The 27,302-nt window shown below is 38.1% G+C and overlaps 1 protein-coding gene across 3 annotated transcripts; it reads left to right on the forward strand.

Moving 5' to 3' along the window:
* Positions 1 to 27,010, forward strand: eps15 (epidermal growth factor receptor pathway substrate 15). Of its 3 annotated transcripts, none has more exons than XM_058389328.1 (25): positions 2 to 93; positions 4,347 to 4,388; positions 6,191 to 6,280; positions 8,024 to 8,071; positions 8,151 to 8,246; positions 8,433 to 8,495; positions 8,604 to 8,729; positions 8,958 to 9,017; positions 9,222 to 9,422; positions 9,797 to 9,942; positions 11,951 to 12,104; positions 12,770 to 12,855; positions 14,831 to 14,903; positions 17,285 to 17,446; positions 17,663 to 17,860; positions 18,433 to 18,795; positions 18,894 to 18,974; positions 19,391 to 19,508; positions 19,652 to 19,696; positions 19,788 to 20,134; positions 20,283 to 20,355; positions 20,488 to 20,564; positions 20,759 to 20,891; positions 21,162 to 21,328; positions 23,787 to 27,010. In XM_058389328.1, exons 1-25 carry the CDS (start codon positions 67 to 69, stop codon positions 23,925 to 23,927), a joined length of 3,117 nt encoding a protein of 1,038 aa, XP_058245311.1. In that variant the 5' UTR covers positions 2 to 66; the 3' UTR covers positions 23,928 to 27,010. The 3 variants fall into 3 exon arrangements, with proteins under 3 accessions (XP_058245314.1, XP_058245311.1, XP_058245312.1); XM_058389329.1 differs by having other exon boundaries at positions 18,439 to 18,795; XM_058389331.1 differs by lacking the exon at positions 21,162 to 21,328 and having other exon boundaries at positions 1 to 93.
* Positions 27,011 to 27,302: the final 292 nt, after the last annotated feature.

Below are 27,302 nucleotides of genomic sequence, written 5' to 3' on the forward strand. Positions count from 1 at the left end.
GTGTACCTTCATTGGCCTCATCGCCTATCGCAGAGCGCAGGATGGACTAGTGGGAACAGAAACATTATGGCTGCCAGTCTTTCCTTGACTCAGGTAACCATGGTTTTGCTTTCAAATCTAACATTTCTCTTCCTATTTTTTTCTTTTTTTACTTAAATATGTCTTCACGCTGTTGGGCGCAAATAAGTTTTTAAGTTAAACGCTGTCATGCTTTGTGTGTTTTGAAGCTGTGTACAGCCAGGGCTTGGGGAAAAAGTTTCTAGCCTAGCCTTCTGTCTAATTTTAGGGACTACGAAAAGGGCGTAGCTAGTTTGTGTCACTTTTAAAATGGGTTACAAGTGTTCGCCTTGCCCTTCTTTATACGATCGTGTAGTATTACTTAATTTGTTATTTACGTGTAAAAGTCTTCATTCTAAAATATCGCGGATTGTGACGGAAAAGGACGTTGTTTCATCGTGGTTAAAAGTGTGTAACGTTAGCAGCAGCAGATTGGCTTTATGTCCACCAGAACTGCGAAGCAGCTGGCTAGCACAAGGGTTAAACCCAAATGAAATGTTTGCAAAGTGTGAATAATTAGGAAAAGGTTTAACCCTTTGCTTAAGAAGAGTATTAGTTGGTAAATAAGCAGTCAGTGCTGTCAACTCTGGTGGAAACGTCTCCTCAAGATGTCTTGATCACAGGATTTTAAATGTGGAGCCAAGAGGAAGTGCTGCTCTAAGCTGTGGCTTGCTTTCTAGCTAGTTCGCTTTCTAGTGTCGAAAAAATAATAATAAATCTTTCATGGGATATGGCAAAACTTGATTAAAATGTGTCCTTTTGTGTTCTGTTGACTGTTTGAGATCTTTTGATATCACTTAACAACTTTAACTGAGGTTTTCCCAGTTGTTCAACCGACTAGCAAGCTAGCGCTTTTACTGTAAGATGCTAGTCAACTCATGCTAACCTGTATCATCTAATTAGTATTTTTAAGATGGCTAACTAAACAAGTTAAGTGCAGATATCACAATTTTCTAGTAAATGGATAACTCTTACATATTTCTAATTTTAAGTTATGCAAAGTCATAACTTACTCACTTGAAGTTAGTATGCTAATTAGAAGTATAACTTGCCTTCAGGGAACTGAATACATAATTGAAGCGCATTCATTTCAATGGACTGATATACAGACAGGTGACACATTAAAGGGAAAACAGCTTAAAGTGTTTGGTAAGGGCCATCACAAGCCACTAGAACAACTTCAGTGCTTCATGGCAAGTGTTGTACAGGTCTATAAACACTATCCTTCCAAAAGATGTTCCCCTGATTAGTGTTTTGGTGGAGGTGGCAAAGAGTGCTGTCTAACACTTTACTCCATAATCTATCATAAGTGTTTAATTAAAAACCATGGCATATGATGTACATCTTTTTTTTTTGCTCAGTCATATCATGCTGTTTGAATCCTCTGCCGGATCATTTATTTATTCATGTTTTTCATTTAAAATGGCAACTGTGTATATATGTCATGCTTAGGCAAAGGTCAGGAATAGACTGGAAGAGATGTTGAAGTCAAAGGCTTTTTTTGTGTGCAAATATGTACGTTACATTATAGCTACATCTGAAGAGAATTGTGTCTGTGTTACATATACCGATCAGGCCATAACATTATGAGCACTGACAGGGGACACTGATTATCTCCTCATCATGGCATCTGTTAGTGTGTGGGATATATTAGGCATTGATGTGTTAGAAGCAGCAAAATTGGGCAGTCGTATGGATTTGAGCGAGTTTGACGAAGGGCCAAATTGTGATGGCTAGACAACTGGATCAAGTGGTCCAAGGAAGGAACAGTGGTGAACCGGCGACAGGGTCATGGGCGGCCAAGGCTCATTGATGAACGTGGGGAGTGAAGGCTGGCCCGTGTGTTCCGATCCAACAGACGAGCTACTGTTGCTCACATTGCTGAAGAAGTTAATGCTGGTTCTGATATTCTGTATTCACAAATTATGTATATAATATATGTGTTATATATAATCTTTATATGATATGAACAGTAGTAGCAGGTGCATCTGCACTGATCAGATCTGTAAAGTTTTCTTGAAAGTTCTGCTGTGTATTCAGCATGAAAAGGAAATTGGTAGTTCTCATTGCAAAATATTGGCTGCCAGAAACACTTAAGCATGCATCAGTAAACTCTTGAAGGGAGACAGAGCTTCCGGGCTGAAATCAACAGCTGGGAGTTTGTTGAGATGTCAGTCAGCGAGGCTTGCTGTAAGAAAGCGATGCAGTGCAGAATGTTCAGCTGTCACACTGTCTACTGTTTATGTGCAGACCTACCACATCCAACTGTGCAATTATTAGACTGTACTCACTAATAGTATGTGTGGTGGCCTGAGAAAACCTCTCACCTGCTCATGTTTTGGCATTTAATATTTACAGTTTTGACCTCTAATATTTACAGGGCTAGTTATAAACACGGCAGGCTTTTCTTAACTGAAATGGGTGTCTTATGTCTTAGCTCATCGATGATTGCTTACATTTGTTATTATAATAGTTAGTAATGACCCTAGTGAGTTTTGTTCCTCCATTTTCTTTGATTAGCATTCAGATAACAATTTCATCAGCTGCCATCTTTACTGTACGTCGATCATAGATGTTTTGACAGATTGTGTATGTTTCAATTACCAACTCGGTCTTATAAACTTACCCAGACATCACATCCTTTATTTGAAAAACACTCTTGAGTAGCAAGTTAGCAATTAAAACATCATCTTGGCAGGCTGAGTGTTTTTACAGCCGTATTTGTTAGACTGGCTCTTTATTTACCTCTGTAGTCAGTAAGCTTATACAAGATTGTGAAATAAACAAAACAGTTTAGCTGAAATCTAACTGTTGTCTTAATGTAGAAGTGTCTGTATATCTCAAAGGCTGTTTTCTGTCATTCAGACTCATTCAGAGTGTTATCCAGGAGGTTTTCCCCAGACCAACCCACCTGTTTCATGCTAATATATACTAAATGATGTATTAATAGTAAGCTGAAGTGCAGACAGGCTTTTGGAAAAAGAAATTCTTTCACTTTCATTAAAGGTTGTCGGTCAATTAAAGTGCTATTTAAGCTGAATTTGTTTTGCCTGAGAAGCTACAGTAATGTCATTTGTAATGGATTTGACTGGTAGATTTGTATAGGATAAAATACGTCATAGAGTAGATGTACCAGGTTTATTCAGGACTGCTGTTACTGATGGGGCTTTCAGTTCAACAAAATACAGAATACAGAATTGTGACAGTAATGTTACAGATATTGCTAATATTATAATTTGGAAATGATTGATCTTGTTGATAATCACTAATCATCACCCTTGATTAAACCCAGAAAGTAGTAAAAATGTCAGCAATCACAAATTATACACCGATCTGGCATAACATTATGAACAGTGACGGGTGAAGAGAATAACACTGAGTATCTCTTCATCATGGCACCCGTTAGTGGGTGGGATATATTAGGCAGCAAGTGAACATTTTTCCTCAAAATTGATGTTAGAAGCAGGAAAAATGGGCAAGCGTAAGGATTTGAGCGAGTTTGATAAGGGCCAAATTGTGATTGCTAGACGACTGGATCAGAGCATCTCCAAACTGCAGCTCTTGTGGGGTGTTCCCGGTCTGCAGTGGTCAGTATCTATCAAAAGTGGTCCAAGGAATGTGGTGAACCAGCGACAGGGTCATGGGCGTCCAAGGCTCATTGATGCACATGGGGAGAGAAGGCTGGCCCGTGTGATCCAATCCAGTAGAGGAGCTACTGTTGCTCAAATTTCTGAAGAAGTTAATGCTGGTTCTGATAGAAATGTGTCAGAATACACAGTACATGACGGGTCAGGGCTGTTTTGGCAGCAAAACGGGGAATATTAGTCGGGTGGTCATAATGTTATGCCTGGTCGGTGTATACTAATATAATTGTATGCTTAAGTTCAAGTAGGCTAAATTATTTTATTTTCTATTCCAAACTGTTGAATCATTTCATTTAAATGCAAATTTCTAATTAGTTTGTAATACATTAATATATTTTATTATTAGTCTGTGATGTTGACTTTCACTTTCTGCTTTTGAAGGTTCTACAGTGAGGCATTTGTCAGTGTGAGGCCTTTTCAAACGGCTTTAAACGTTCACACCCAAAAATTCTCATCTGGTGGCCAGATGGCCTTTCTGTTTTATCCTGTGTTTCCTGATAAAGTTGCGGTCCTTCTGACAGACACGCACATCAAAATGATGTAGTAAATGATCTGCATTACATCTCAGGATTATCCCTAAGAAGCCAAATTTTTATTGCCTTAGACTAATAACCTTTTTCTTTTCTTTTTTTTTTTTAAATACAGCTTTCGAGTGGGAACCCTTTGTACGACAAGTACTATCGACAAGTAAGCAGAGTCCTCTTTTTACTCACATTGGGCCACATTTATCATGCTGAATTTGAACAGATTTATGCGTAAATCTTTTGTAAGAGTGTTATAAAAGCAGTTTGGTATTTATGATAAATCCTGTAAATTCGGATAAACATTTGTGTCCTACTCCTGAGTGCATGTGAATTCACACATAAGAAGACTAATGAACATTTTATTTCAGCTTGCATAAGTGCTTTATCGTCTCAAACAAAAACACATTCTCATGCTAGTTCAGTTAGTCAGGGACTAAAAAAATACTGTCGAGAACGTTTTATGAACAAGTTGTTTTGTATTGTTGTTATGAATTAATAAATACCAAAAAATCGTATTTATTTATTTATTATTTACTCGCATTTATAAAAATGCTAATGCTGGCATATATAAGGACCATGGACCACTCTGTATAGACATAATATAATACATATATAATATATAATATAATACAGACATAATACATGCCTCAGGAAGATTTAGCACTCACTTTTCATTATGACAATCATACACTGTTAAATATTTTCGTTGGTATAGAAGCGAGTCAAATTAACTTCCGCTTGTGCTCACTTGAACTTTTATGACATTTTACAGGGATAACTGCATGCAAATTAGCTGAAGCAGGAACATGCCTTGCACTTTATAGCTGCTCAGTACACACACGCAAGAACAATGAAATTACGAAATCTGCCAGAAAATGTTCATTTGCACACAGCTTTATTCAAAGATTGATAAATGAGGCCTCATTTTTCTGTATCGTTTTGAAATGAACTATGTCGGGTGTGTTTGTACAATGTTTTACAACAAAGGAATAAGAGAGCTGTAGTAAGAGATCTGCGGATTCAGTCAACAGCTCTATGAACCTATCCTTTCTGTAACATAGTCTCTGTAATAAGAGGCCTCATCGAATTAATAATTCATTTGATAAATGATGACCTGTGGTCATGTTATGGTTCAGACTGCTGAGTGAGAATGAGACAGCAGTGAGCATGGCCTCTAAATCATCCTGGCAAAGAGTTCCCATAACGCATCTCTGCATCCCATCAGAACTGATTTGTTTTCACGCAAATGCTATTATCATCCTGCACACACAAAAAAAAAGATAGACAATCAGATAGATAAGACTATACCCTGACTCTGAATTGAATACTTGCGCACTTCACACACATGCCAGTCTCAACACACCCATTTTCACTGCTGAGGAAATTAGCTGTTAAATTGATTTGGGTGTGTTGAAGTATTTTACCAATGTAAAATGTGAAGCATGCATAGAGAGAGAGAGAGAGTGAGAGAGAGCTGAAATATTGTTCCATTTCTCTGTAAGAGTTTGACTAAATAACCTATGCTTGTAAACATGTTGTACACATACAGCAATGCTTAAGTCACTATTGAGGGTTTTTTGTCAATTATTTAAAGTTGCATAATGATGGAGGGTCATATACATCCATGTTTTATTATTTTCCTGCCTCTAACTTTGATAGCAATGTACTAAAGAATTAGCACAGTGAGTGTCTTATGTAATGTAGTTTTAAAAACCTTTTAAGCTGCGGTATTATCATTCGGTGCTTCTGCATAGTTTGTTTATTTCAGATTTGCTTTTCATTGTTCTAGACCAAAAAATAGCTTAATGGAACATAAACCTTTAGGACCATATATGTACTTTCAACTGAGGGTGTGAGGTTGATGAGGTTATCTCCTGAATGTTCTAGCACTGACTCACCACTATATGAGAGGAAAATACAGTATGAGAGGACATCTGTGTCAGTTCTGTGTCTGTTTGTGTGCAGGTCGATCCATCTGGCAGTGGGCGAGTAGCAGCAACTGACGCAGCCTTGTTCTTGAAAAGGTCTGGTCTTTCAGACCTGGTGCTTGGCAAGGTAATATCGGATATACTATACATATATAACCATTTCAAGCATTCAGTAAAGTCCTGTGGGATGTGAAGGTCGATATATTGACGCAAATGTGCCTAGATATAGCAGGACCTTTACTCTAAGGACACTTCATTGAGTTTACATGATTATTTTGTATTTATAGCTGGATGCATTTACAAAAGCAATAATGAACTCGTCAGCTTTTCTCTTTGTAATTTGTTTCCTATATAGTCATGGGGAGTAATAAAGTACACCCTCCATCGATTCTATGTGTTTTTTGGTTTGGTTTTGATTTTTGTTTTTTTGTTTTTTCAAATATGGGCCTAATTAACAATGGTGTGTTTCTCCCCAACTTCACCACATTCAGGTGGTGGAAAAAAAATAAGTACACCCTTCCTACTTTCAAAACCATTAAGAAAGCATTTCAGCAGCCAGGCGTTACTAATGAAATGCACAAGATTATTTAATCATTAAGAAGTGTGAGTACGCTCTATAAAAGCAGAACCTTTGGGCAGTTCTGGAGCACTCAGGTGTGTGTCTAGGTCATGCCAGGAAGGACATCAGCCATGACCTCAGAGAAGCACGTTTTTCTGCTCATCAAGTTGAAAGGAGTTATAAGACCATCTCCATTTCTCAATTTGAAATTCATCATTGTACATATGAGAAGGATTTTTTTTTTTACAAATGGAAGGCCTTCAAGACATTTTCTAGTCTTCCCAAAGACATTTAGACATGTAGACATGTAGATGTTTTTTTTCTACATCATTTCACTTTATCTATTTTATTTCACTTACATTCCAGTACATGTTTTTTTTACATTTCCTTTCAGCGCTAAGTGTCCTGTGTTCTTTTGTGTTGTCTTTATTGTATTTATTGTCTTTTTTGCACTGTCTTGTCTATGCTCTGTTTGCACCTAGCTGCACACTGTGCACTTTACGTGGCTAAGACAAACTTCTGTCCTAGCTCTGTGGTGTTTTGTATTGTACTAGTAGTTGTATGTTTATGTAGCACCAGGTCCTGGAGAAACGTTGTTTCATTTCACTATGTACTGCGCCAGCTGTATGTGGTTGAAATGACAATAAAAGCTTCTTGAATTGAATTGAATTGAATCTTGAGACAATTCAGTTCATGGTCATACATTCTAATGCTCAAAGACTTAAACGCTTAAACGAAAACCCAAGAGCTACATCATGTGACTTCTAGACCTCTGTAAGCACATTAAAGGTTTCTGTTTGACAGCACAATCAGAAAAAGACTAAACAAGTATGGCTTCTATGGAAGAGTGACGGAAAAAATCCCTTCTCTCCATGAGGAATATGGCTGCATGGATGATGTTTGGTCATCATACATAGCAACATATTTGGCAAAAACTGAACACCGTGTATCACCACAAACAAATCATCAACTGTCAAGCATGATGGCTGTTCTGCAGTCACAGATCCTGGGAAACTTGCAGTCACTGAGACAATGATAAACTTTATAGTAATTAAAACATGGAATTTGAAGGCGGGTGTACTTTCTTTTTCTTGTGACTGTATGTCTATTATATTACACTTTATATTGCTGTGGGCAGTGATATTTATTCTTGCATTGTTATCTGCATTATATTCATGAAATTATGGTCTTTTTGTCATTCTATCTTCATAAAAATAACAATAAAAAAAAAAAACCTGCAGACTGCATTCATGGATACATTAAAGCTTTTGGTTATCTCAGACACATGATTGTGTATTTTTTCTGTTTTAGATATGGGACTTGTCAGATTCGGAATGCAAAGGCTTTCTGAACAAACAGGTGTCTATTTTTGTTATATAGTTAAAATGCCGTTAAAGACTTTTAACAATGAGTAAACTAATGTATGTTGTCTTTCTAGCAATTTTTTGTTGCGTTACGATTGGTGGCCTGTGCACAGAATGGACTTGAGGTTGGCCACAAAAGCCTCAGCGTGGCTGTGCCTCCGCCAAAGTTTGTAAGTCAAAATTTTGTTTTGCCCTTTGAATCTGCGTCTAATTGTGTTGAAACCCTGATTAATGATGGGGGGAAAAAATGCTACAGGAACAATTTTGCTGACATTGCAGAAATTATATCCGTTTTAACAGGAATGCAGCATGTAATATGTGAGGTAATATTTCCTCCCTCTGTTTTCTTTGGCTAGCATGACACAACCAGTCCTCTCCTCCCGGCGGGCGTGCCCATTGACAGTCCATGGATGGTCAAGGTTAGAGACTTTTATATAATCAACTTTTTAGTTCTACTCCCTTTTTTCTTGTCTGGTGTGAGAATTAATTATGTCCCTGTGGGTATTTATGTGAATGTTTGCTTATAGCCAGAGGAGAAGGTGAAATTCGATGCCATCTTCGATAGTCTCTCGCCCGTGGGTGGTATGCTCACAGGCGACAAGGTCAAACCAGTGCTGCTGAACTCCAAGCTCCCTGTAGATGTGCTGGGCCGGGTAAGACACAATAGTTTACTGAATTCATGGTGGTGTTTTTGTTTTGGTAAAGCCCACACAAGCATACACTTTCCCCTCTGAATGTGAAACATATATGTGGAGCTTTAACCTCCAGGTGGCAGTATTCACCGCTCCTGATTTTTAAATATTACTTGAGCTTGCTTGGTTTATGTTTTAAATGCTCAGGGCTGAACTATGACGATGAACTAACTTAAACCTCTCTTACAGGTTTGGGAGCTTAGTGATATAGACAGAGATGGCATGCTGGATAAAGATGAGTTTGCAGTGGTGGGTCTTGTGTTAACTGATTCATTACACTCTTAAACACTCAAAACAAACTTCTTACTCGTAGTTGAACACAGTGAACATCCACAAAGTCTGTGGTGGTGTGGTTCATAGTCTAGTACAAGTATATGAGCTGTTTGAGAATTGCTTTCTATTTGATTTATATAACGGTTATGTTTAATGCTTTAATTGTGCTTTGTTTTGTAGGCAATGTATTTGGTGTATAGAGCTCTTGAAAACGAGCCTGTGCCTATGGTTCTGCCCCCTGCACTGATTCCACCATCGAAAAGGAAAAAAGTGAATTCTCCTCATGTCATGCCACTCCTCCCTTCACCACCATCACTCAGAGAAAGGAGTTCCTCCCAGTCTGGTTCTCAAACTTTGCCAGCTAAACCCACACCTCCACAGGTCAGCAGTCATTTAATAATTTACAGCTTAAACACTGAGAAACTAAACACTAATTAAAATAGGTCTAGGGTGTTGTGACAAGTCAGCAGATAGCATAAGTGCCAGATAAGATAGCATAGCTTTGTGTTATGGCCTGTGTGGGGATGTATTACTTGGATATTACAATTACGTAAAGAATTTTGATATCTGTTGTAAAACATTTTACCTTAGACTGCTTACAGTGTTGCTTGTTTTCAGCCCCCAATAAACCTGCACCAGATATTCAGTTTTCTTTAATGCTTGGACAGGCATATTGCAAGACACCTCAGGAAGACCAGTTTGGAAATATTTGCTCTTTATTTTTCTGTCTCACTGCCCTTTTTGTGTAATTCCAGTGGGTTGTGTCTCCTGGCGATAAAGCTAAGTATGATGAGTTGTTCACGAAGACTGACAGTGATATGGATGGATTGGTGTCTGGGCCGGAGGTGAGGGACATCTTCCTAAAGACAGGACTGCCCTCTGCTACACTTGCTCGCATATGGTGAGGCAACTGACACAAACAGCAATTATCTGTGCTATATTAAATAAGACTGGCATGTGGTTTATGAAATCTCAGCATATGGGCTGATCCAGACATGATTAGCACTTTTAGCAGAAGTGTACAGATTCATTGCTAATTATCTGATGGACATACAGAAAACATTGCTTATTGAAAAATTTCCAAGTTGAACCCTATATATATATATATATACACACATACATACATACATACAGTGAGGGGAAAAAAGTATTTGATATATATATATATATATATATATATATATATATATATATATATATACACACATACATACATACATACATACACACATACATACATACAGTGAGGGGAAAAAAGTATTTGATCCCCTGCTGATTTTGTACGTTTGCCCACTGACAAAGAAATGATCAGTCTGTAATTTTAATGGTAGGTTTATCTGAACAGTGAGAGACAGAATAACAACAAAAAAATCCAGAAAAACACATTTCAGAAAAGTTATACATTGATTTGCATTTTATTGAGTGAAATAAGTATTTGACCCCTTTGCAAAGATGACTTAGTACTTGGTGGCAAAACCTCACAGACGTCAGACATTTCTTGTAGTTGGCCACCAGGTTTGCACACATCTCAAGGAATTTGGGCCCACTCCTCTTTGCATCCACGACCCATTTTCAATGCCCTGGCTGAGGGAAGGAGGTTCTCACTCAAGATTTGATGGTACATGGCTCCGTCCATCGTCCCTTTGATGCGGTGCGGTTGTCCTGTCCCCTTAGCAGAAAAACACCCCCAAAGCATAATGTTTCCACCTCCATGTTTGACGGTGGGGATGGTCTTCTTGGAGTTATAGGCAGCATTCCTCCTCCTCCAAACAGGGCGAGTTGAGTTGATGCCAAAGAACTGGATTTTGCTCTCATTTGACCACATGACCTCTGAATCATTCAGATGTTAACTTCAGATGAGCCTGTACATGTGCTTTCTTTAGCAGGGGGACCTTGCACGCACTACTGGATTTCAGTCTTTCACAGCGTAGTGTGTTACCAATTGTTTTCTTGGTGACTATGGTCCCAGCTGCCTTGAGATCATTGACAAAATCCTCCAGTGTAATTCTGGGCTGATTCCTCGCCGTTCTCATGATCATTGAAAGTCCATGAGGTGAGATCTTGCATGGAGCCCCAGACCGAGGAAGATTGGCAGTCCTTTTGTGTTTCTTCCATTTGGGAATAATCGCACCAACTGTTGTCACCTTCTCACCAAGCTGCTAGGCGATGGTCTTGTAGCTCATTCTAGCCTTGTGTAGGTCTACAATCTTGTCCCTGACATCCATGGACAGCTCTTTGGTCTTGGCCATGATGGAGAGTTTGGAATCTGATTGATTGCTTCCTTCTGTGGACAGGTGTCTTTCATACAGTTAATGAGCTGAGATTAAGAGCACTCCCCGAGAGTGCTCCTACTGTAATCTCAGCTCCTTACCTGTATAAAAGACACCTGGGAGCCAGAAATCTTTCTGATTGATAGGGGATCAAATTTCAAATTCTCATTAAAATGCAAATCAATGTAGAACTTTTCTGAAATGCGTTTTTCTGGATTTTTTTGTTGTTATTCTGTCTCTCACTGTTCAAATACACCTACCATTAAAATTACAGACTGATCATTTCTTTATCAGTGGGCAAACGTACAAAATCAGCAGGGGATCAAATACTTTTTTCCCCTCACTGTATATATGTATATGTGGTGAGAAACATTTCTGAAGTGCATTATATGTATCAGTAAAGAACAGTTAATACAGTTCTGTCAAAAACAAGATGTCACCTTGAACACTTGCTGAGCAAAAATGTGTGAAACTGAATTAAACTTTCCTCATCAGAAAAATAAAAATATTGTGCAAATGTGGGTAATATTACATCACGATTCATATCCATTCCCATCTCCTATAGTTGTACAGATATACATTTACGTATTATAATTTTTCCTATAAACAGTTACAATGCTTGCTCTTTATGTTGAACAGGGAGCTTTGTGACATTGGAGACATTGGAAAACTGACCAGAGAGCAGTTTGCATTGGCTCTCTATTTAATCAATCAGAAGCTTTCCAGAGGTATTGACCCACCCCAAACACTCTCTCCGGAGATGATCCCTCCCTCTGATAGGCTATCACGGCAGGTAAGACACATCCCATTCATATACTTTAAATATTTAATTGTTTTTTATTATTTAATACTGTAAATAAATGATAAAGAATCAAGACAGGTTTGTAGGACTGTATAAAGAGACACGTAAAAATAATAAAAATGTAACGTTAAATCTTTCTTACTACTAATCATGCATTTCCTTTCTATGTGCGTTTTTTTTTTTCCCCTAGCTTTCTGCTGTCTCTCTGTTTGCCTGTCTGTGTGAGTCTGTTAACACTCACTCTCTCTCTCCGTCTATCATTAATCCTGTCTGTTGGACCATGTTTTGTTTTGCTTTCTCAAAAACCTTTACAGATTTGACTTATCATACGTTCCTATTTCATTAGATCGACCTTGTGTTAGATTGTTAGTGTTAGCCACATATACTTTTACATTTTTCCTGTCTCTTTCCTTCGTCTCCTTCTACTTTACACCTAGGGTGTGTATGTGAAACATTTTGCATTGCAAAGCTCTTGTTTTCTGGAAGATGTTCTTCTCTTTAGCTAACTGGCTTATAATAATGTGTTCAAAATGCTTACGCTATACTTGAAGTATATGTGAGCTTTATGAGCTTAAATGAGTCTTTTAGTCTCTTCTCTCCTTCTTTCGCTCACTACTTTTTTTTGTTTTTCTTTTTTTTTTTTTTTACCTGTGCAGAATAATGCCTTGTCATGTCAGGCTGCAGACTTTTCTGCCATTAAAGAGTTGGATTCGCTCAGTAATGAGATTATGGACCTACAGAGGTGAGGAATTCATGTTTTACTGATTGTTTATTGAAAGCTGGAATTGGGTTGTTATTGTAACTGTTTTTGAATCAGTTGATGGAGGATTTTATTTCACTCTTAGGGACAAGCCATTTTTGCTTAAGTGTGTGATAGATGGATCATTCTGGCTGTAACCAGTATTATCTTTATTTTTACTGCTTGATTTATTATTCAAATTGTTCCAACTACTAATTATTAAAGAAGCCGGTTTGTTGTTCAAGTTTTAAATTAGAAATGCATCCATGTGCCATTCATATAACTGCTTGGAGAAAAGAGAAAATGGCTCTTTGGCTGTTTTTTCCAAACCTCTTTAGGGTGGGGTTTATGAGTGTTGTCATCCTACTTTGAATAGACATTAGAATAACACAGACTCGTGTGAAATGCTGATCTCTGGCTGTGTGTGAAAGGAATAAACAGAGTTGAGATGGTATGTGTGTTGTGCTGAAGGTAAGATAGATTGTGAGGTCTGGAGCACAGAATTTCAGGGTGTTGACGCTGTGTTCTAGGGAGCAACAAGTCTCCTGAGGGTCACGTACCACATGAGGGCCAGCGTCGAAGAGGAACATAAGGGGAGGGACGCTCACAAACAAGCTCTCTCTTTGAGAAAGAGCAGGCCCTGACGCTGATTACTAAAGCTTCCACAGACTCACTGTGGTGGGGTGGGTCAGGTAAAGCAGGATTACTTTCTCCACTTCTCTTGTCCGAGACTGCAAGGAGTGAAAGAGCAAGGTACCAAGGGAATTGGAGAACAGAGTGAAAAGTACTTTTGTTAGGGCAGGTGAGAAAGACAGGTGAATAATTTGTGGAAGGAGAAGGGATTCAGGATTCTTGAGCATGGACCCAAGCAACTAAAATGATGCATGTTGTTTGGGATTGCCTCACTTGTTCACGGCAGCAGAGCACCCCCGGGGAAAGGTAAGCAGCTCCTCCTCCTTCTCCATGGATGAGGCCTCGCATGAAGGAGGTGGGAAACAAACATAGTCTGCCTTTGCGAATGTAACACTGCACTGTTTTAACAAAGTAGGTGGGTGGATGAGGGCTTATTTTATAACAAGATCATGACTATTTCTGACTTGTTTGTGTACCTCTTCATGCCTCTCTCTCTCCCTCTCTGTATCGTACACAGAGAAACGTACAAAGAGTCTGACCAACTCATCCTGTGTGTGTATGAAAGATAGAGAGGCTGACTTATATTAATAGAATTGTAAGCTTTTTAGTTTTACCTTTCTTTCAGGTGAGCTCCAGGAGTACAGTTGTTGAGATTTTTCTGACAAGATGTTTGGCTTTAATTTCTCATAAAAGTAATGGCCCAAGAGTAAACAAATAAAAGATATAAAACAAGCTATTCAAGCTATCTTGAGTAAATGTTTGTCACTGCATTTGGAAATGGAAGTCAGTCATGGAACTACTAAATCTCTACCCATGAGTCACCATCTCTCTCGCTCTCACACACTCTCTCACACTCTCTCACACACACACACACACACACACACACACGCTCTCTCACTCTGCACTGTTAGTGTGCAGTACCCCGTTATTGTTTAAATCCCTTGAGGAACTACCTGATTTCTAGTTATTTTTAAACAATAAGAGAATGCGAGAAGACAAAAGAGAGAGCACCCACTCCCCTCGCTCCCTCTCGCTCTCATTCTCTCCTTCTCTCTCCCCCTCTCCTCTCTCTCTCTTTCTTGTTCTCTCTCTCTCCCTCTCCCCATCCTCTCACTTTTCCTCTTACTCTGTCAGCCCCAGACAGCTATCTGCCCATGTGCAGTTCTGGCACCTCTCCCATCCAACCCTTATTATAAGCGCACTCGCACAGACTCTCTCATTGACTTTCGTCTGCAGATTCAGACATGGTGCTAGAGGAAGAGGCAGTCCAGACGGTGGCCACCTGGCTACCAGTACCATCTCTTGCTGCAGTACTGAAATACTCTTGCTTTTGTTGGTCTTTCAGGGAGAAAAGCTCTGTGGAACAGGAGATCAAGGAAAAGGAAGAAAGCGTTAGGCAGAGGACCAACGAGGTGCAGGTAAGTGGTGTGTTTTCTTAGATAGATGTAAGAAGATATAAGATGTAAATTCATCCGTAATTTTATTTTCTCTTTTGTGAAAACCTTGTTTGTAGATTTGTGTTCTTCTTGTTAACTGCAGAATGAGTACTGCTTCATTTCACTTTGTGTGTGTGTGTGTGTGTCTCCTCTTGTCTGAAAAGGTGTGGGTTTCAAATAACAGTCAAAGAATGTGTGAGGGTGTTCTGTTGTTCAATAGAGTATCAATGAGATTCTCTGTCCTGAGCTCCAGCAATTCCTTTCCCCTTCTTTTTTCCCTCTTATAGAAATTGCATTGTTTTAAGAAACACAATTTCTCAATGCATTTACTTGCGTTTTTATGAGGATTCTGAGATCTTCAATGCCATGCAGCCATGTTGGTGGAATATGGTTTCAGTAGAGCTCTGTGTGTGTGTGCAAAGAAAACAATACAATCGGTACAAAAAAAACACAACCAAATATGTGCTGGTTACAAAAACATAGATGTGGTTGTATGATTTGTAATGAGTGTAGAGATGTAGGATAATCCATGCAATCAAACATTTATCATCTTAAAATTTAAACTGATTCCTTGATCCTACCTCCTCCAGCTTTCAATCGAAAGTCTACCATCCTTTAGGAAATACCAATACATAACATCCACCCAGAGGAATCAACGAACAAGGAAAGTAGTGGGTTTTGGATCAGGCAAACACACACACACACACACACATGTTTTTGTGCTCATCTCTCCAACAAAACTCACTGTAATAAATGATACAATAATGATGAGTAGATTATTGTGTAAAATTTACATTTAAATGTGGCCATTCCTTACTTCCAGAGAGGGAGGGGATTGGAAACGAAGAAAGGAGCTAAGGCAGCGTAATTAGAGAAATTCCCATTGTATTAGTGGAGAAATAAATCTTTCCACTAAATGTAGTGAGATTGTGTTTCCATACTAGAGGCAAAGACACAATTCTGCATCATATTGTATATTACTTCTTGAAATAATGAGGTAGGCAGGAAGGCAACAATATAACTCTGTTCTGTGTAGCCATATTGATGCTACAGAAACTCTTTTTTAGGGTTCTCCTTAAAACAGATTTGGTATAGACAATCTAAACAGACTTATTTTGGAATTTGAAGAGGAATCAAATAAGAACTCGGTTGAAACCAAAACTGATCACTCTGACTTCCTGTTTCAGAAGAAAATACATCAACACACAGACAGGAACTAAAATGTAATTTCATGGGGATTTGGCTAAATACAGGAAGTATGCATGCAAGGGAGAAAAGTGAACTGCCTGCCTGCAGTGTTTTTTAATTAATCTGCCGATCTTGCTAGGTTTTGTACAAATGTTTCAATATATATATATATATATATAATGTATGTATCAATATATATATATAATGTATGTATCAAATATATATATATATATAATGTATGTATCAATATATATGTATGTATGTATCTAATATATATATATATATATATATATATATATATATATATATATATATATATATATATATATATATATATCTATATATATATATAAAACAGTTGCACCTTGGAAGAAATCTTAATACATGACATTCAAGCTCAAGGCTAATAGCCATTTTTAATTGCCCCATGTCACTGTGCTTATTCAGTCTTTGTAAGGAAGACAAGGACATTTTCTCTGGAAGAGTGTGAGATCATCTTTTTTTTTTTGTCAGTAACTTGTACACACTCACTGCGCTTTGCTCTTTGGATTCTCTTCTTTTTCTTTGGATGAAATTCTAGTTTCCTTGTGCATCAGTGACAAATCAAAATGAATATGTAAAATGTATAGTTTTCTTTTGCGTACCTCTCAGTCAGTAATGCAAAGTTATGTTTCATATGTATGTATGCATGTAGTTCATTGATTGATGATGATCTGGTTGTTTAGTTTAGCACTAGGTCTTTCCTATGATGCAAAATCGTAATGTAATTACTGATTAAATATAGGTAAATAAAGTAGAAAGAGCATACCAAGTAAGATGCTTTAATAAAAGCAATTAAAAGAAGCTTGATAAATTGCAGATATGCAAAATAATAATCATTATTGACCCAAAACTCACCATAGCTCTTGAATGTTAAATAGACTGATTTCCTTACAAGAATTTCTGTAACAGGCCGTGGCTGTCTTGAGGCACTGTAGCCATTACAGTCATCTGTGCTGTTGAATCATCCCGTTCTATTTGGCTTCAATTTCCTGGGATGGAGCTCAGGAAGAATTTAATTTGCTGCTGTCTTGACTCTCAAGGAAAAGGAAGACAAATTAAATATTTGCCTGGTATTAAGTATAGTAGGTTTGTGGGTCTGTATTATATTTTTGTTTGTTTCTTGTTGTCTCTAGGACCTGCAGGATGAAGTGCAGAAAGAAAGCGAGGAGCTGCGGAAGCTACAGGCAGAGCGACAGGAGGTGCAGGAAGCACTGGAGAGACTGGATGAGCAAAAGTTGTCCCTAGAGGAGCAGCTCATGCTCATACGCCAGCAGTGCAGTCAGGAGAACCAGCTGGTGGGTGTGAGAAAGCGAGAGCATGAATGAGTCAGTGCTCCCTGCTTTGACTGCCCTTCCTAGCTCATACATGCACAATTCAAATGATTCTCGGGTCTAAAAATCAGATACTTTACTTTTCTTCGAAGCTTGAGGTGGATCTTTTATTATTACAGCATGTTCTCTTGTTTATCATTTGTTCAAACTGTGTGTGTGTGTGTGTGTGTATGTGAACAGATCCAGTCTTTGCAAGCTGAGCACTCTGAGCAGGAGCAGAGGATAGGAGACTATGAGGATGAGTTGGTGAGGGCGCGAGAGGAGCTGCTTTCTCTTCAGGAACAGAGTCGTACGCTGGGGGAGAAAGTGCGCTCAGCCCGTGCTCAGCTCTCCCCTCTACAGGACGCTGTAACAGAGTCTCACACACAGATTGCACAGGTTTGCTAACTCTCCCAGTTTTCTGTGTGTCTGTTCTTAATCTTAGTAGCACTACTTTGTTGTATTTTAGTGCACACTCAATAGTTTTTTTAATCATGATTATTTGCTACTCAAACATGAACAAGTGCGACATAGACAAGCTTAGCTAAAATGAATTAGCGGATATGACTTGCGTGGTATATTAATTTGTCAGCTATTTTTTAACCACCTTTTGGCAAAGGTTATTTGTTTGTTTATTTTTCATTTATTTGTTTTATATGTAGCCTGAGAAACTTCAAGATGTACCTTTTTAATTAAAAACTAGAATAATGCTAGATCCTCTGTCATGAATGTCAAGTAAAATCAATAATCATTATTTTATCAATTGTTGTGCAGCCCTTTTTTTGGGCTTATATTATTACAATAAGCTCATACCACACTCCCCACTCTCTCTGTTCATCTTTCTCTGCTTCTTATCGTGGGTTTTGGCTTTATTTCCTCTCATTTGAACTGCTCTTTTTCCCTTTCCAATCACATTGTGTGTGTGGCTTGCTTTTCCTTTCTCTTTTCACTGTATGTGGGGTGTGCTGTAGATGCAGGAACGGCTGGCCGAGCTAAAGACGGAAGAACGAGAGGTCGAAGCTCAACTTACTTGGAAGGTCTTAGTAGAGGAGCCACCGCTTGTCAATGGTGCAGCACCCTCTACTGAACAGCCGAAGCCACTACAGTGGCCACAGCCCACAGAATTCCCTGCAAAGAAACTAGAAGAGGAGGAGGAGGAAGAGGAAGAGCTCACCCCCATAGATGAGCCACAGGAACTGAGAGTGCTTGATGTGCCTGAGACAGAATCAGCAGAACTGTCTTTCAATCCTAAGGAGCTTAAGATTGTGGAAGATCCCTTCAACATGATGTCCACAGCCAGCACTCTTGGTACAGCTTGGCCTCAGAACGATACAGTAAGGCATTATGGCATACTATAATGTGCTTATAGCACACGTGTTGTATCAACAAAAGGACTGGACAGAATGTGATGGGATGCATTGTGTTGCTTTAGTGTTTTCAGGAAGGTTCTTCACCTGCTGTAGAATGGGAGCTGAAGGGAGAGGAAAAGAAAGAACAGGCCAGCCCTGTAAAGGTCAGCATTAATAATGGACTGTTAATAGTTAATCAGTTGCCAGAGTAGTGTCTAAGCTAAACTGCAGATCATGTTTGAAGCAAATGTAAATGGTGTGTGAAAGATGCTAAGCAAGTGCAAGTCAAAATTACTGGAAATGTTGTGAATTTAATTACTTGTAACATATGTAGTTTAATATGTACATATAGCTTGTTAATGCTGATAATGATATGTGGTCAGAGATGGTCTTATGTTGGTCCATTAATAGATTTGGGAGTAATAGAGCTGCATTGTGCTTGAGCTTATAGTCAGTAACTGACAGTCCGATAAATTGGCAAGTGATTAAAATGCTTGGGAATTTTTCACCATTCTGTAGTAGTTCCTTTAGATAGCATTGCTATTGATTCATACTGAATGTTTGTTTGGCCAATGTGTAGGCGGAATCTCCAGTTCCAGAGCAGAAGGAGGAGACCTCCCAACCCATAAGTGCTCAAAGTGAGGGTTCAGCATCTGTCCCTGCCGTTGACTTCTTTCCATCTGATCCCTTCATCGACAGTAAGATATCTATATATATATATATATATATATATATATATATATATAATATTTTGATGCATACAGATTTTATCACATGATCAGTTTAAAAGCTTTAAAATTCTCTCCTGTTAATATCTAAAATTTATTGTATTCCCATGCAGGTGACATTTTCAAAAGCGATGACCCCTTTGCAAAAGACATTTCAGGTGAGCAGCATATACCCGACATTGACACTGTTTTTTTTTTTTTATTAAATGTGAAAGCACACAACAGTTAAATATTAGCTTTTCTGTTCAGATCCGTTCGGCGGTGACCCTTTCAAAGGCACAGACCCATTTGCCACTGACTCTTTCTTCAAGCAGTCTTCCTCAACCACATTCTCCTCAGAAGATCCATTTGCTTCTTCCGACCCGTTCAGCTCAAACACAGGCTCTGCAGAACCAGACCTTTTCTCCTCTCACGTTAACAACACGGCTGCATCTGATCCATTCTCTAAATCAAACACGGTGGCAGCAGATCCATTTAGTTCTAGCAGTGGTAGCATAGCATTCACTTCCAAACTGGATGACCTTGATGACTCTGATCCCTTCAGCTCAGCAGCCGGGGCAGGGAACGACCCGTTCGGTGGGTCAGAGCTGTCGTCAGTAAGTACTTATTATTTATACTGAATTGCAATATCGGTGTTAACAAACATGCCTACAGAAAACTAACCAGAAATCTGGTATTTCACAGAATAGCAATTGAGTTTTAAATTTTATTTTTAAATATGAGTTTACACTATGTGTTGTTTAGAAGGAAACATCAGGAGCTGCGAATGATCCATTTGCTCCTGGAGGAACAGTGGTAAAGGCTGACTCAGACCCTGGTAAGAGCAGACAGCCTTCTGCTTTTTATTAAGTACATTTGTTTGTAATGTAAAACAAAAATGTCATAATACGTATAGTTTCGTGTGTTTGTGTTTTAATTGTATGAGCTGTGTGTCTGTTTTGTCTTTTAGACCCCTTTGCTACAGCATTTGGTACTGGTACCGAGTCCTTTGTAGGAGGTTTTGCAGATTTTAGAAATTTGGAAAAGGTACATTTTCTTTTCAGAAGACTGAGGTTACTGGTTGATTGTCCTGATCATTATTTTTTCTAGATTATCATATGCCTAAATTGCCAGACTCTGCTTAAGAGGAATGCTCTGAAATCAATCTAAATAAATATTCACATGCATCATTGAGCATATAACTTGAATTTGAATTTAATGTGTTGGTTTGTGTCCCTCAGTCTAATGGTGCTGACCACTTTGCCTCAAGTACACATAATAAGAACATATTTAAGGAAGATAACCAGTCAGATGTGCCTCCTGCTTTACCACCCAAGACTGGCACACCAACCAGACCACCTCCTCCTCCACCAGGTGAGTCCAGAGAGAAGTACAAGAATAAGTGGTTGTTAATGTTGTCTCTCTCTCTATCTCTCTCTCGCTCTCTGAGTATAAGTACTAAAGTAATTAATAATACTCATATGAAAACATTCTGTAAATTCTCTTTGAGAACAGTGGCCCTAAAACACAATCATAGTGAACTCTTTGTTGGCACAGTGCTGCTTTTAACAGGTGCATATGCACATATGGTGTGTGTCTGTCTGTCTGTCTGTCTGTCTGTGTCTCGTGTGGTCTGTTCTACAGGTAAGCGGTCGAACATCTACCGGTCAGAATCATCAGATTCGGTTCAGAGGCGTGGAATGGGGGATTTTTCTTCCCTCCCTGCTAAAGACACTGTGCCAGACCCTTTTGCTCCCTCTGCCCCTTCCCAAGTCCCGCGCGAGCCTGACCGATTTGCCACCTTTGACAAAGTGAGCACCTCCCCTGCCCCCTCTCCACCTCCTGAAACGCAGTAGCGACATTAACCTTTCACCTTTAACCTCTGCCGAGTGGCAGCCTTTGCCTCTCAACCCTCTCAAATTTTAGGATTTATGTAAGAGATGCTGTTAATATTTTATTTTCTATGTCTGTAATATGAAAAGATATTAAACATGATGACATCTCAAACTTGTAAGAAATCGCAAATATACCAATTTTTAATTATGTTAAAGAGAGAGATAGAGTGAAAGAAATTATTTATGTTGATATATCAGTGTTACGTTATTTTGTGCATCTTGTTCAGCCTGACCCATACATACTCACTGGCTGTGGTTGGAGAGGTGGGGCTGCTTACTGGCTATTTTAATTTTATTCTAGTACTGTGTGTCCATTTCAACCATCGTTCAGGAGGCTTGAGCTCATGCTGCATGTACATTGTTCTGTCATTCCCCCTTACCTTGCACTGCATGCTCTAATCAATTCCACCTTCCTCCATCTTGATTGCTTTACTTCCTATAACATAAGCTTTTGTGAGCTGGGATTGGCTCGGGTACTTCCTGATTATGGAGTCAGACCCACTGCATCCCATGACTCTCAGCATGCACTTGGCAAACCTTCACCTCCACCCACTCTCTAAGGAAGCTCATGATTTTGCACTATAAACTACAGAGAGTATGTTCAATAAAATGTTTTATTAGGAGGTTAGTCATCATTATGGTTCCTTTTTGTTTTGTCTGTATTTTAGCTTTTTTCAGTTAGTTACCTTTAATTTATTTCATTTAAAACTTATTTCCATGTAAAACTAAGTTGGGTTGTATTTCATTTATATGACATGTTCCGAGTCATACTCCGCTATTTAGAATACATTAAGAATGCATGGTCCAATTTCCCTAACTTCATTAAAGCTGAACAATGTAACACTGTGCTCCTAGATATGGGGTTTGACTCACTGGTGAGTGGTCATGTATTGTAGCTGTCCTTGAGCTTGGAAGATCCTCTCTGATCAATTTAACTGCAAAAGCTGTTTTATATGTTGTAACACTCTGTGGTGAAGTCATTAGTGTGCTCCTTATAAACATTGTGCCTGAAGCTTATATGGTGTATGTGTCGTCCATCTTTGTACCTTTTAAACCTGTCTCTGTGTGCATGGACTGCATGTTCAGCATGGATAATGTATGTGTAGCCCTGAAGTGTAAACACCATTTAGTACATCTGATGTATTTCAAATCATCACACCTGTATTAGAGAATAATGCCACTGCAAAATACTAGGTTAATATCAGTACATGGGTGGAATTTGCAATGTAAAATGGATTTATTTGAATGGATATAAGCAGGGGTGTTCAATCCTGTCCACAAAGGGTCAGTGTGATTTTATTTCAACCAAGTAGAAGCCACACCCAAGTCTAATAAAAGCCAAGGTCAATTAATTGGCTGGTGGAATCAGATGTGTCTCCTACATGATTAGAATGAATTCCTGCACTCACACTGAACATACCAGGACATTATTATTATTATTATTTATTATTATTATTATTATTATTATTATTATTATTATTATTATTATTATTATTATTATTTTAAAGTAATTCTTAGCTTTAAAAAACATTTATACAACATATCCTCTAATGACTTGCCCGAAGGTTGTCATTATTAGCCACTCCACTTTTGCATCCGCAGTGGACCTACCACTAGAGTTCTTCTTAAAGATATTCACCTACTGCATTCAGGCTCTGTTTAACTGTGACCACTGTGAAATTAAATTCTATGTTTTTGCAAACAATTCACCTGAATCACTTTTTAACAAATAAAATCGTTTTGGTATTTATTTTTAATTAACCTTCGCTATTGGCCTTAAAATCTTTTTTTGACAGTTCATGGAACACTGGAATATTTTTCCTTCTGTTTTGACCAACTTTTTAATAGCGGTTTCCAAGTTTTGGATTCTGCAGCTTTGTTTCTCCTGAACTAAAACCTATACAATATATTTTTGCTTATTTATTTAGAAATATTGCTAGGCCTCCATAGGCTCTAATTATTTTAGCACAGGGGTTTCCAGTCTCATCCACAAAGGGCGGGTGTGGGTTCAGGTCTTCATTCCAGTCAGTCAGGAGCCACACCTGATTCCACCTGTTTAATTAGATCAGTTTAGCTTTCAAAACACTATGAGGTGTGGCTTTTACTTGGATGGAATGAAAACTTGCATGTGCACTGGCCCTTTCTGGATAAGATTGGACACCCCTGCTTTAGCACATGTTAGAACTCAAAATGTTATCCAAAAATGTTATATATCTTAATTTTGTCATTTGGTGGTTACAAATGATCTGATGTGTATTAATGACCTACATGTAGGTGTAGACCACCAATATTAATCGACATCCATTTGTTTGTTGGCAATATGTAACACTATTTCTGATGGACTATTGTGTGTGTGTGTCTTTGTGTGGAACAGTACCCCACAGAAGAGGACATGATAGAATGGGCAAAGAGGGAGAGTGAGCGGGAGGAGAGGGAGCGTGTGGCCCGACTAACCCAGCAGGAGCAGGAGGATCTGGAGCTGGCCATCGCGCTCAGCAAATCGGAATTCTCTTGACCCAAACCGGTCCTGAACCACACTGCCGAGGAAGAAGAGGAAAGGATGAAGAGCTAAACTTACGGGTGCTGGGATTTCACAATCCCACTAGTTTTAGTATAGTCCAAATCTCCCCTTCCCATCCAAGCTTCACATCCAGTACATGTCAGTACATCATCTCTCTGTTGCCAGTGACTCTTCTGAAAACAGTGTGGTTTTAGGGAAGAAGTGGTGAAAAGTTGAAGGACTAAAACACAACCCTTGGTGTGCTACTTTGTTGCACTGTGTTTTCTTGTGTTTAAAAAAAAAAAAAAATCAAAGATTTATATAACGAAATATTTCTAACTCGAACAAACACTTGGCGCTATGAAGTGTCACTGGCACATTAACACACTTTCCTTAATTGATACCGTTCATGCCATTGCATATATAGTGGACAAGTTTGACATTAATGAGAAGAAAAAGCCCAGCACTTTTAAACCTGCTGGGTTTATTTTGGGTGATTTGTTCATGATCGAATTAGTGTAAGGTTGTAGTTAGGAGTGAAGGTGGAGGCAAATATTGTCAGTGAAAGTGCTCTGTTCATAAATATAAAATAGCAAGGGGTATGCACATAGATATTTCTATATATAACAACACAGTTGTAATGTGATAGAAAGACAGGCGTCGCTTCATTTTTAGTACACGCTATTTGGTTATATGGTACACTCTGAACTTATTTGCTGCTTATAAATTGGTTTAGGTTAGGAAGTAACAGGAAAATCACTAGACACCTCTACATGTGCTTGTCCTTGACTGGAATAACTTATAAGAATTATAAGTGCCAGGGCACTTCACTGACATTATAGGATTCTGTTCAGTAGAACGCTCACTCAAACACCTGACTCTCAAAGTAAAAAAAAGTTCATTGTGCCAGAAATATGACATTCACAAATTAATTAGAATGTCTTCAGGATTGAAATAACCAGCGTTAGAGTGATTGTTGGTTTCCAAAAAATGTTTTAATAGTCCATTAGTCCTCCTTACATATGAGATTTTGAAAAAAATTACAGTATATAAATATCCGTTTATAAGTATGTATGATAATGTAATTGTACTATATATATACTATATGTGCATTCTCTAATCATATCCTTCATACATATTAGCAAAGTATCTTGGTGAGAATGCAGAAGACGACACTATTGTCTAAGGCAGTAGGACATGCAAGGAAGTCATTTGTTTCCAGTCTCGAAAAACCAAGAAAAACTTACTTGTTTGGAAATGCAATTTCTTTTAACTTCCCTATTTCTCAAACCGTAATAAACTTGCGTTGCTGAAGGCTAAGAGAAGGAATGATTGTGCAATATGTCTAAGACTGTCAAATTAAGGGGAGTTTTTCCTCTGATGACAGTGTGGCAATGAATAGATTATATTTTTTTTAAACCACTAAACATTTCAAAAAGAAATTATAGATTAATATTCACCCTATACAATTTAAGTGTTGTGGTCATTGATTTTTCAGATGTTTGTTCCTTTTCAATTGGACATTAAGGAATGATGAATGTCTTGTTCTGTATCAGTCATTTCTAAACAGGTTCCTGTTATCAGAACACAGAACTTTTTTGTAGCACTGGTTTGTCCTTTGGGTTTGACCTCAAGGCTTTTGTCTACATTCTAAAGTCTTAAGTGACCACGAGAACAATATCTTACCCTTTTGGACAATAGATGCACTTTGTCATTCAGGCTTTACATATGAAAGCATTGCGCATGATGACTTGTATCAGATAAAAGCCCTCTATTTTCTTTCTTTTTTTTTTGGACTTTTCAAATGTCACATGTTGAATCAAGAATGTCCTTTTGTAATATGTCCATTAGTGAGGATCTGCCAGTCGTTAAAAAAAAAAAGAAAAGAAAAGAAAAGGAAGGTATATTTAATCGAAGCACAAGTTACCCTGACACAGTTTTCCAGCCAATATGTGTCTCACAGTTGATCAATGTTTTTATGAGCATTATGAACACAGCATTATACCCTTTAAACCAGATCTAAGTATTGCGAATTGCTTTAGACATATTGCTTTAGCACTCTGTTGTAAGGAAAGGCTTCTGATTGTAACTGCTTCTCTGTGTCCTGTTAAAGTGATCTGTGCTTTTGTTCATTATGTATGTATGTATGTATAGTCCTTTAACTTTCCTCATCCTAAACCACTTGTGTATTTTTAAAAACTGGCTTAATGTATTTTATTTTTTTAACTTCACAGAATGTGTCCCGTTTTAATAAGGACAGATGTTTAAACATGTTAAATAACATGTCATTAACGCTAAAGAATAAATATGAACCTTTCAACATTTTGGATATTCCCTGAAGTTTAGTTTAATAAAATCCATGAAATTCACTTTTCTACAGTATTGTCAACATTCAGATACCCAGTTCTATTATATCTAAACCTTAAGCACTGTTTCTGTAGATATTCAGCTGAGAATTTGATACGCCACAGTTCGCCAAATTATTATGGTGTTTTGTCCTCATTTAAGACAGTAGCTACCGGTTTACATTTAACCCTTTGTATACATTAAGGGTTAATTGAAAGAGATAGATATAATACAGTAGAACAAGCAAAGAACAATGATGTCTATCCAAAGTGAAATATTCAGATGAGTGAAAAGCCGTTATATTATCAGTCTAGGACAGCTTAGAGATACGTGGGACTGCTGTGGACCACTTAGGAACCATAAAGATGGCGTTAGACTGCAATTGATATGAACAGTTTTGCACTTAAGTCTCCATTAGTGAACAGCTGATCATTTCAACAAGATAGACTTGCTAAAACTGGAATGAATTTCCTGGTTAGCGATTGCACTTTTTGACCATGTAGTACAGTTCTAGAAGGGAAATTATTTTATAATCGCCAAGATATAGACTCGTTCCCCTTTTAAGTGTGAAGGTTTCTTCCTCATTTCATCTCAGGGAGTTTTTCTTGCCACTGTCGCTTTCGGCTTTCTCATTTGGGATAAATTTAAAATTGATCATTTATATCATGAATTTATACATTTCTTTAAAGTTGCTCTGTAATAATGTCTATTGTTACAAGTTCTATACGAATAAAATTGTGAAGTGAAGTGCATAGTTATCTGATTCTATTTGTTTTATTCAGTTTTGGGTCAACTGAGAGGGAAGTATCATTGCAAATCAATACAAAGCTCTTCTGACTTATTGCCTTTATCCAGTGATTAAATTTTGTATATTGATAGAGTTGGTCACTTCCGGGATGAAAAAATCCCCATCCACAAGCCATGAGGCCTCACTGATGGTATACAGTATACAGATGGTATACTTATGAAAAAGATGTAAGACACATACTATGGCCTTCACAGTGACTAGATCTCAACCCAACTGAATCCAAAGGCTACAAAATG

This window comes from Hemibagrus wyckioides, linkage group LG05, assembly GCF_019097595.1.
Source record: "Hemibagrus wyckioides isolate EC202008001 linkage group LG05, SWU_Hwy_1.0, whole genome shotgun sequence".
Classification (NCBI taxonomy): domain Eukaryota; kingdom Metazoa; phylum Chordata; class Actinopteri; order Siluriformes; family Bagridae; genus Hemibagrus; species Hemibagrus wyckioides.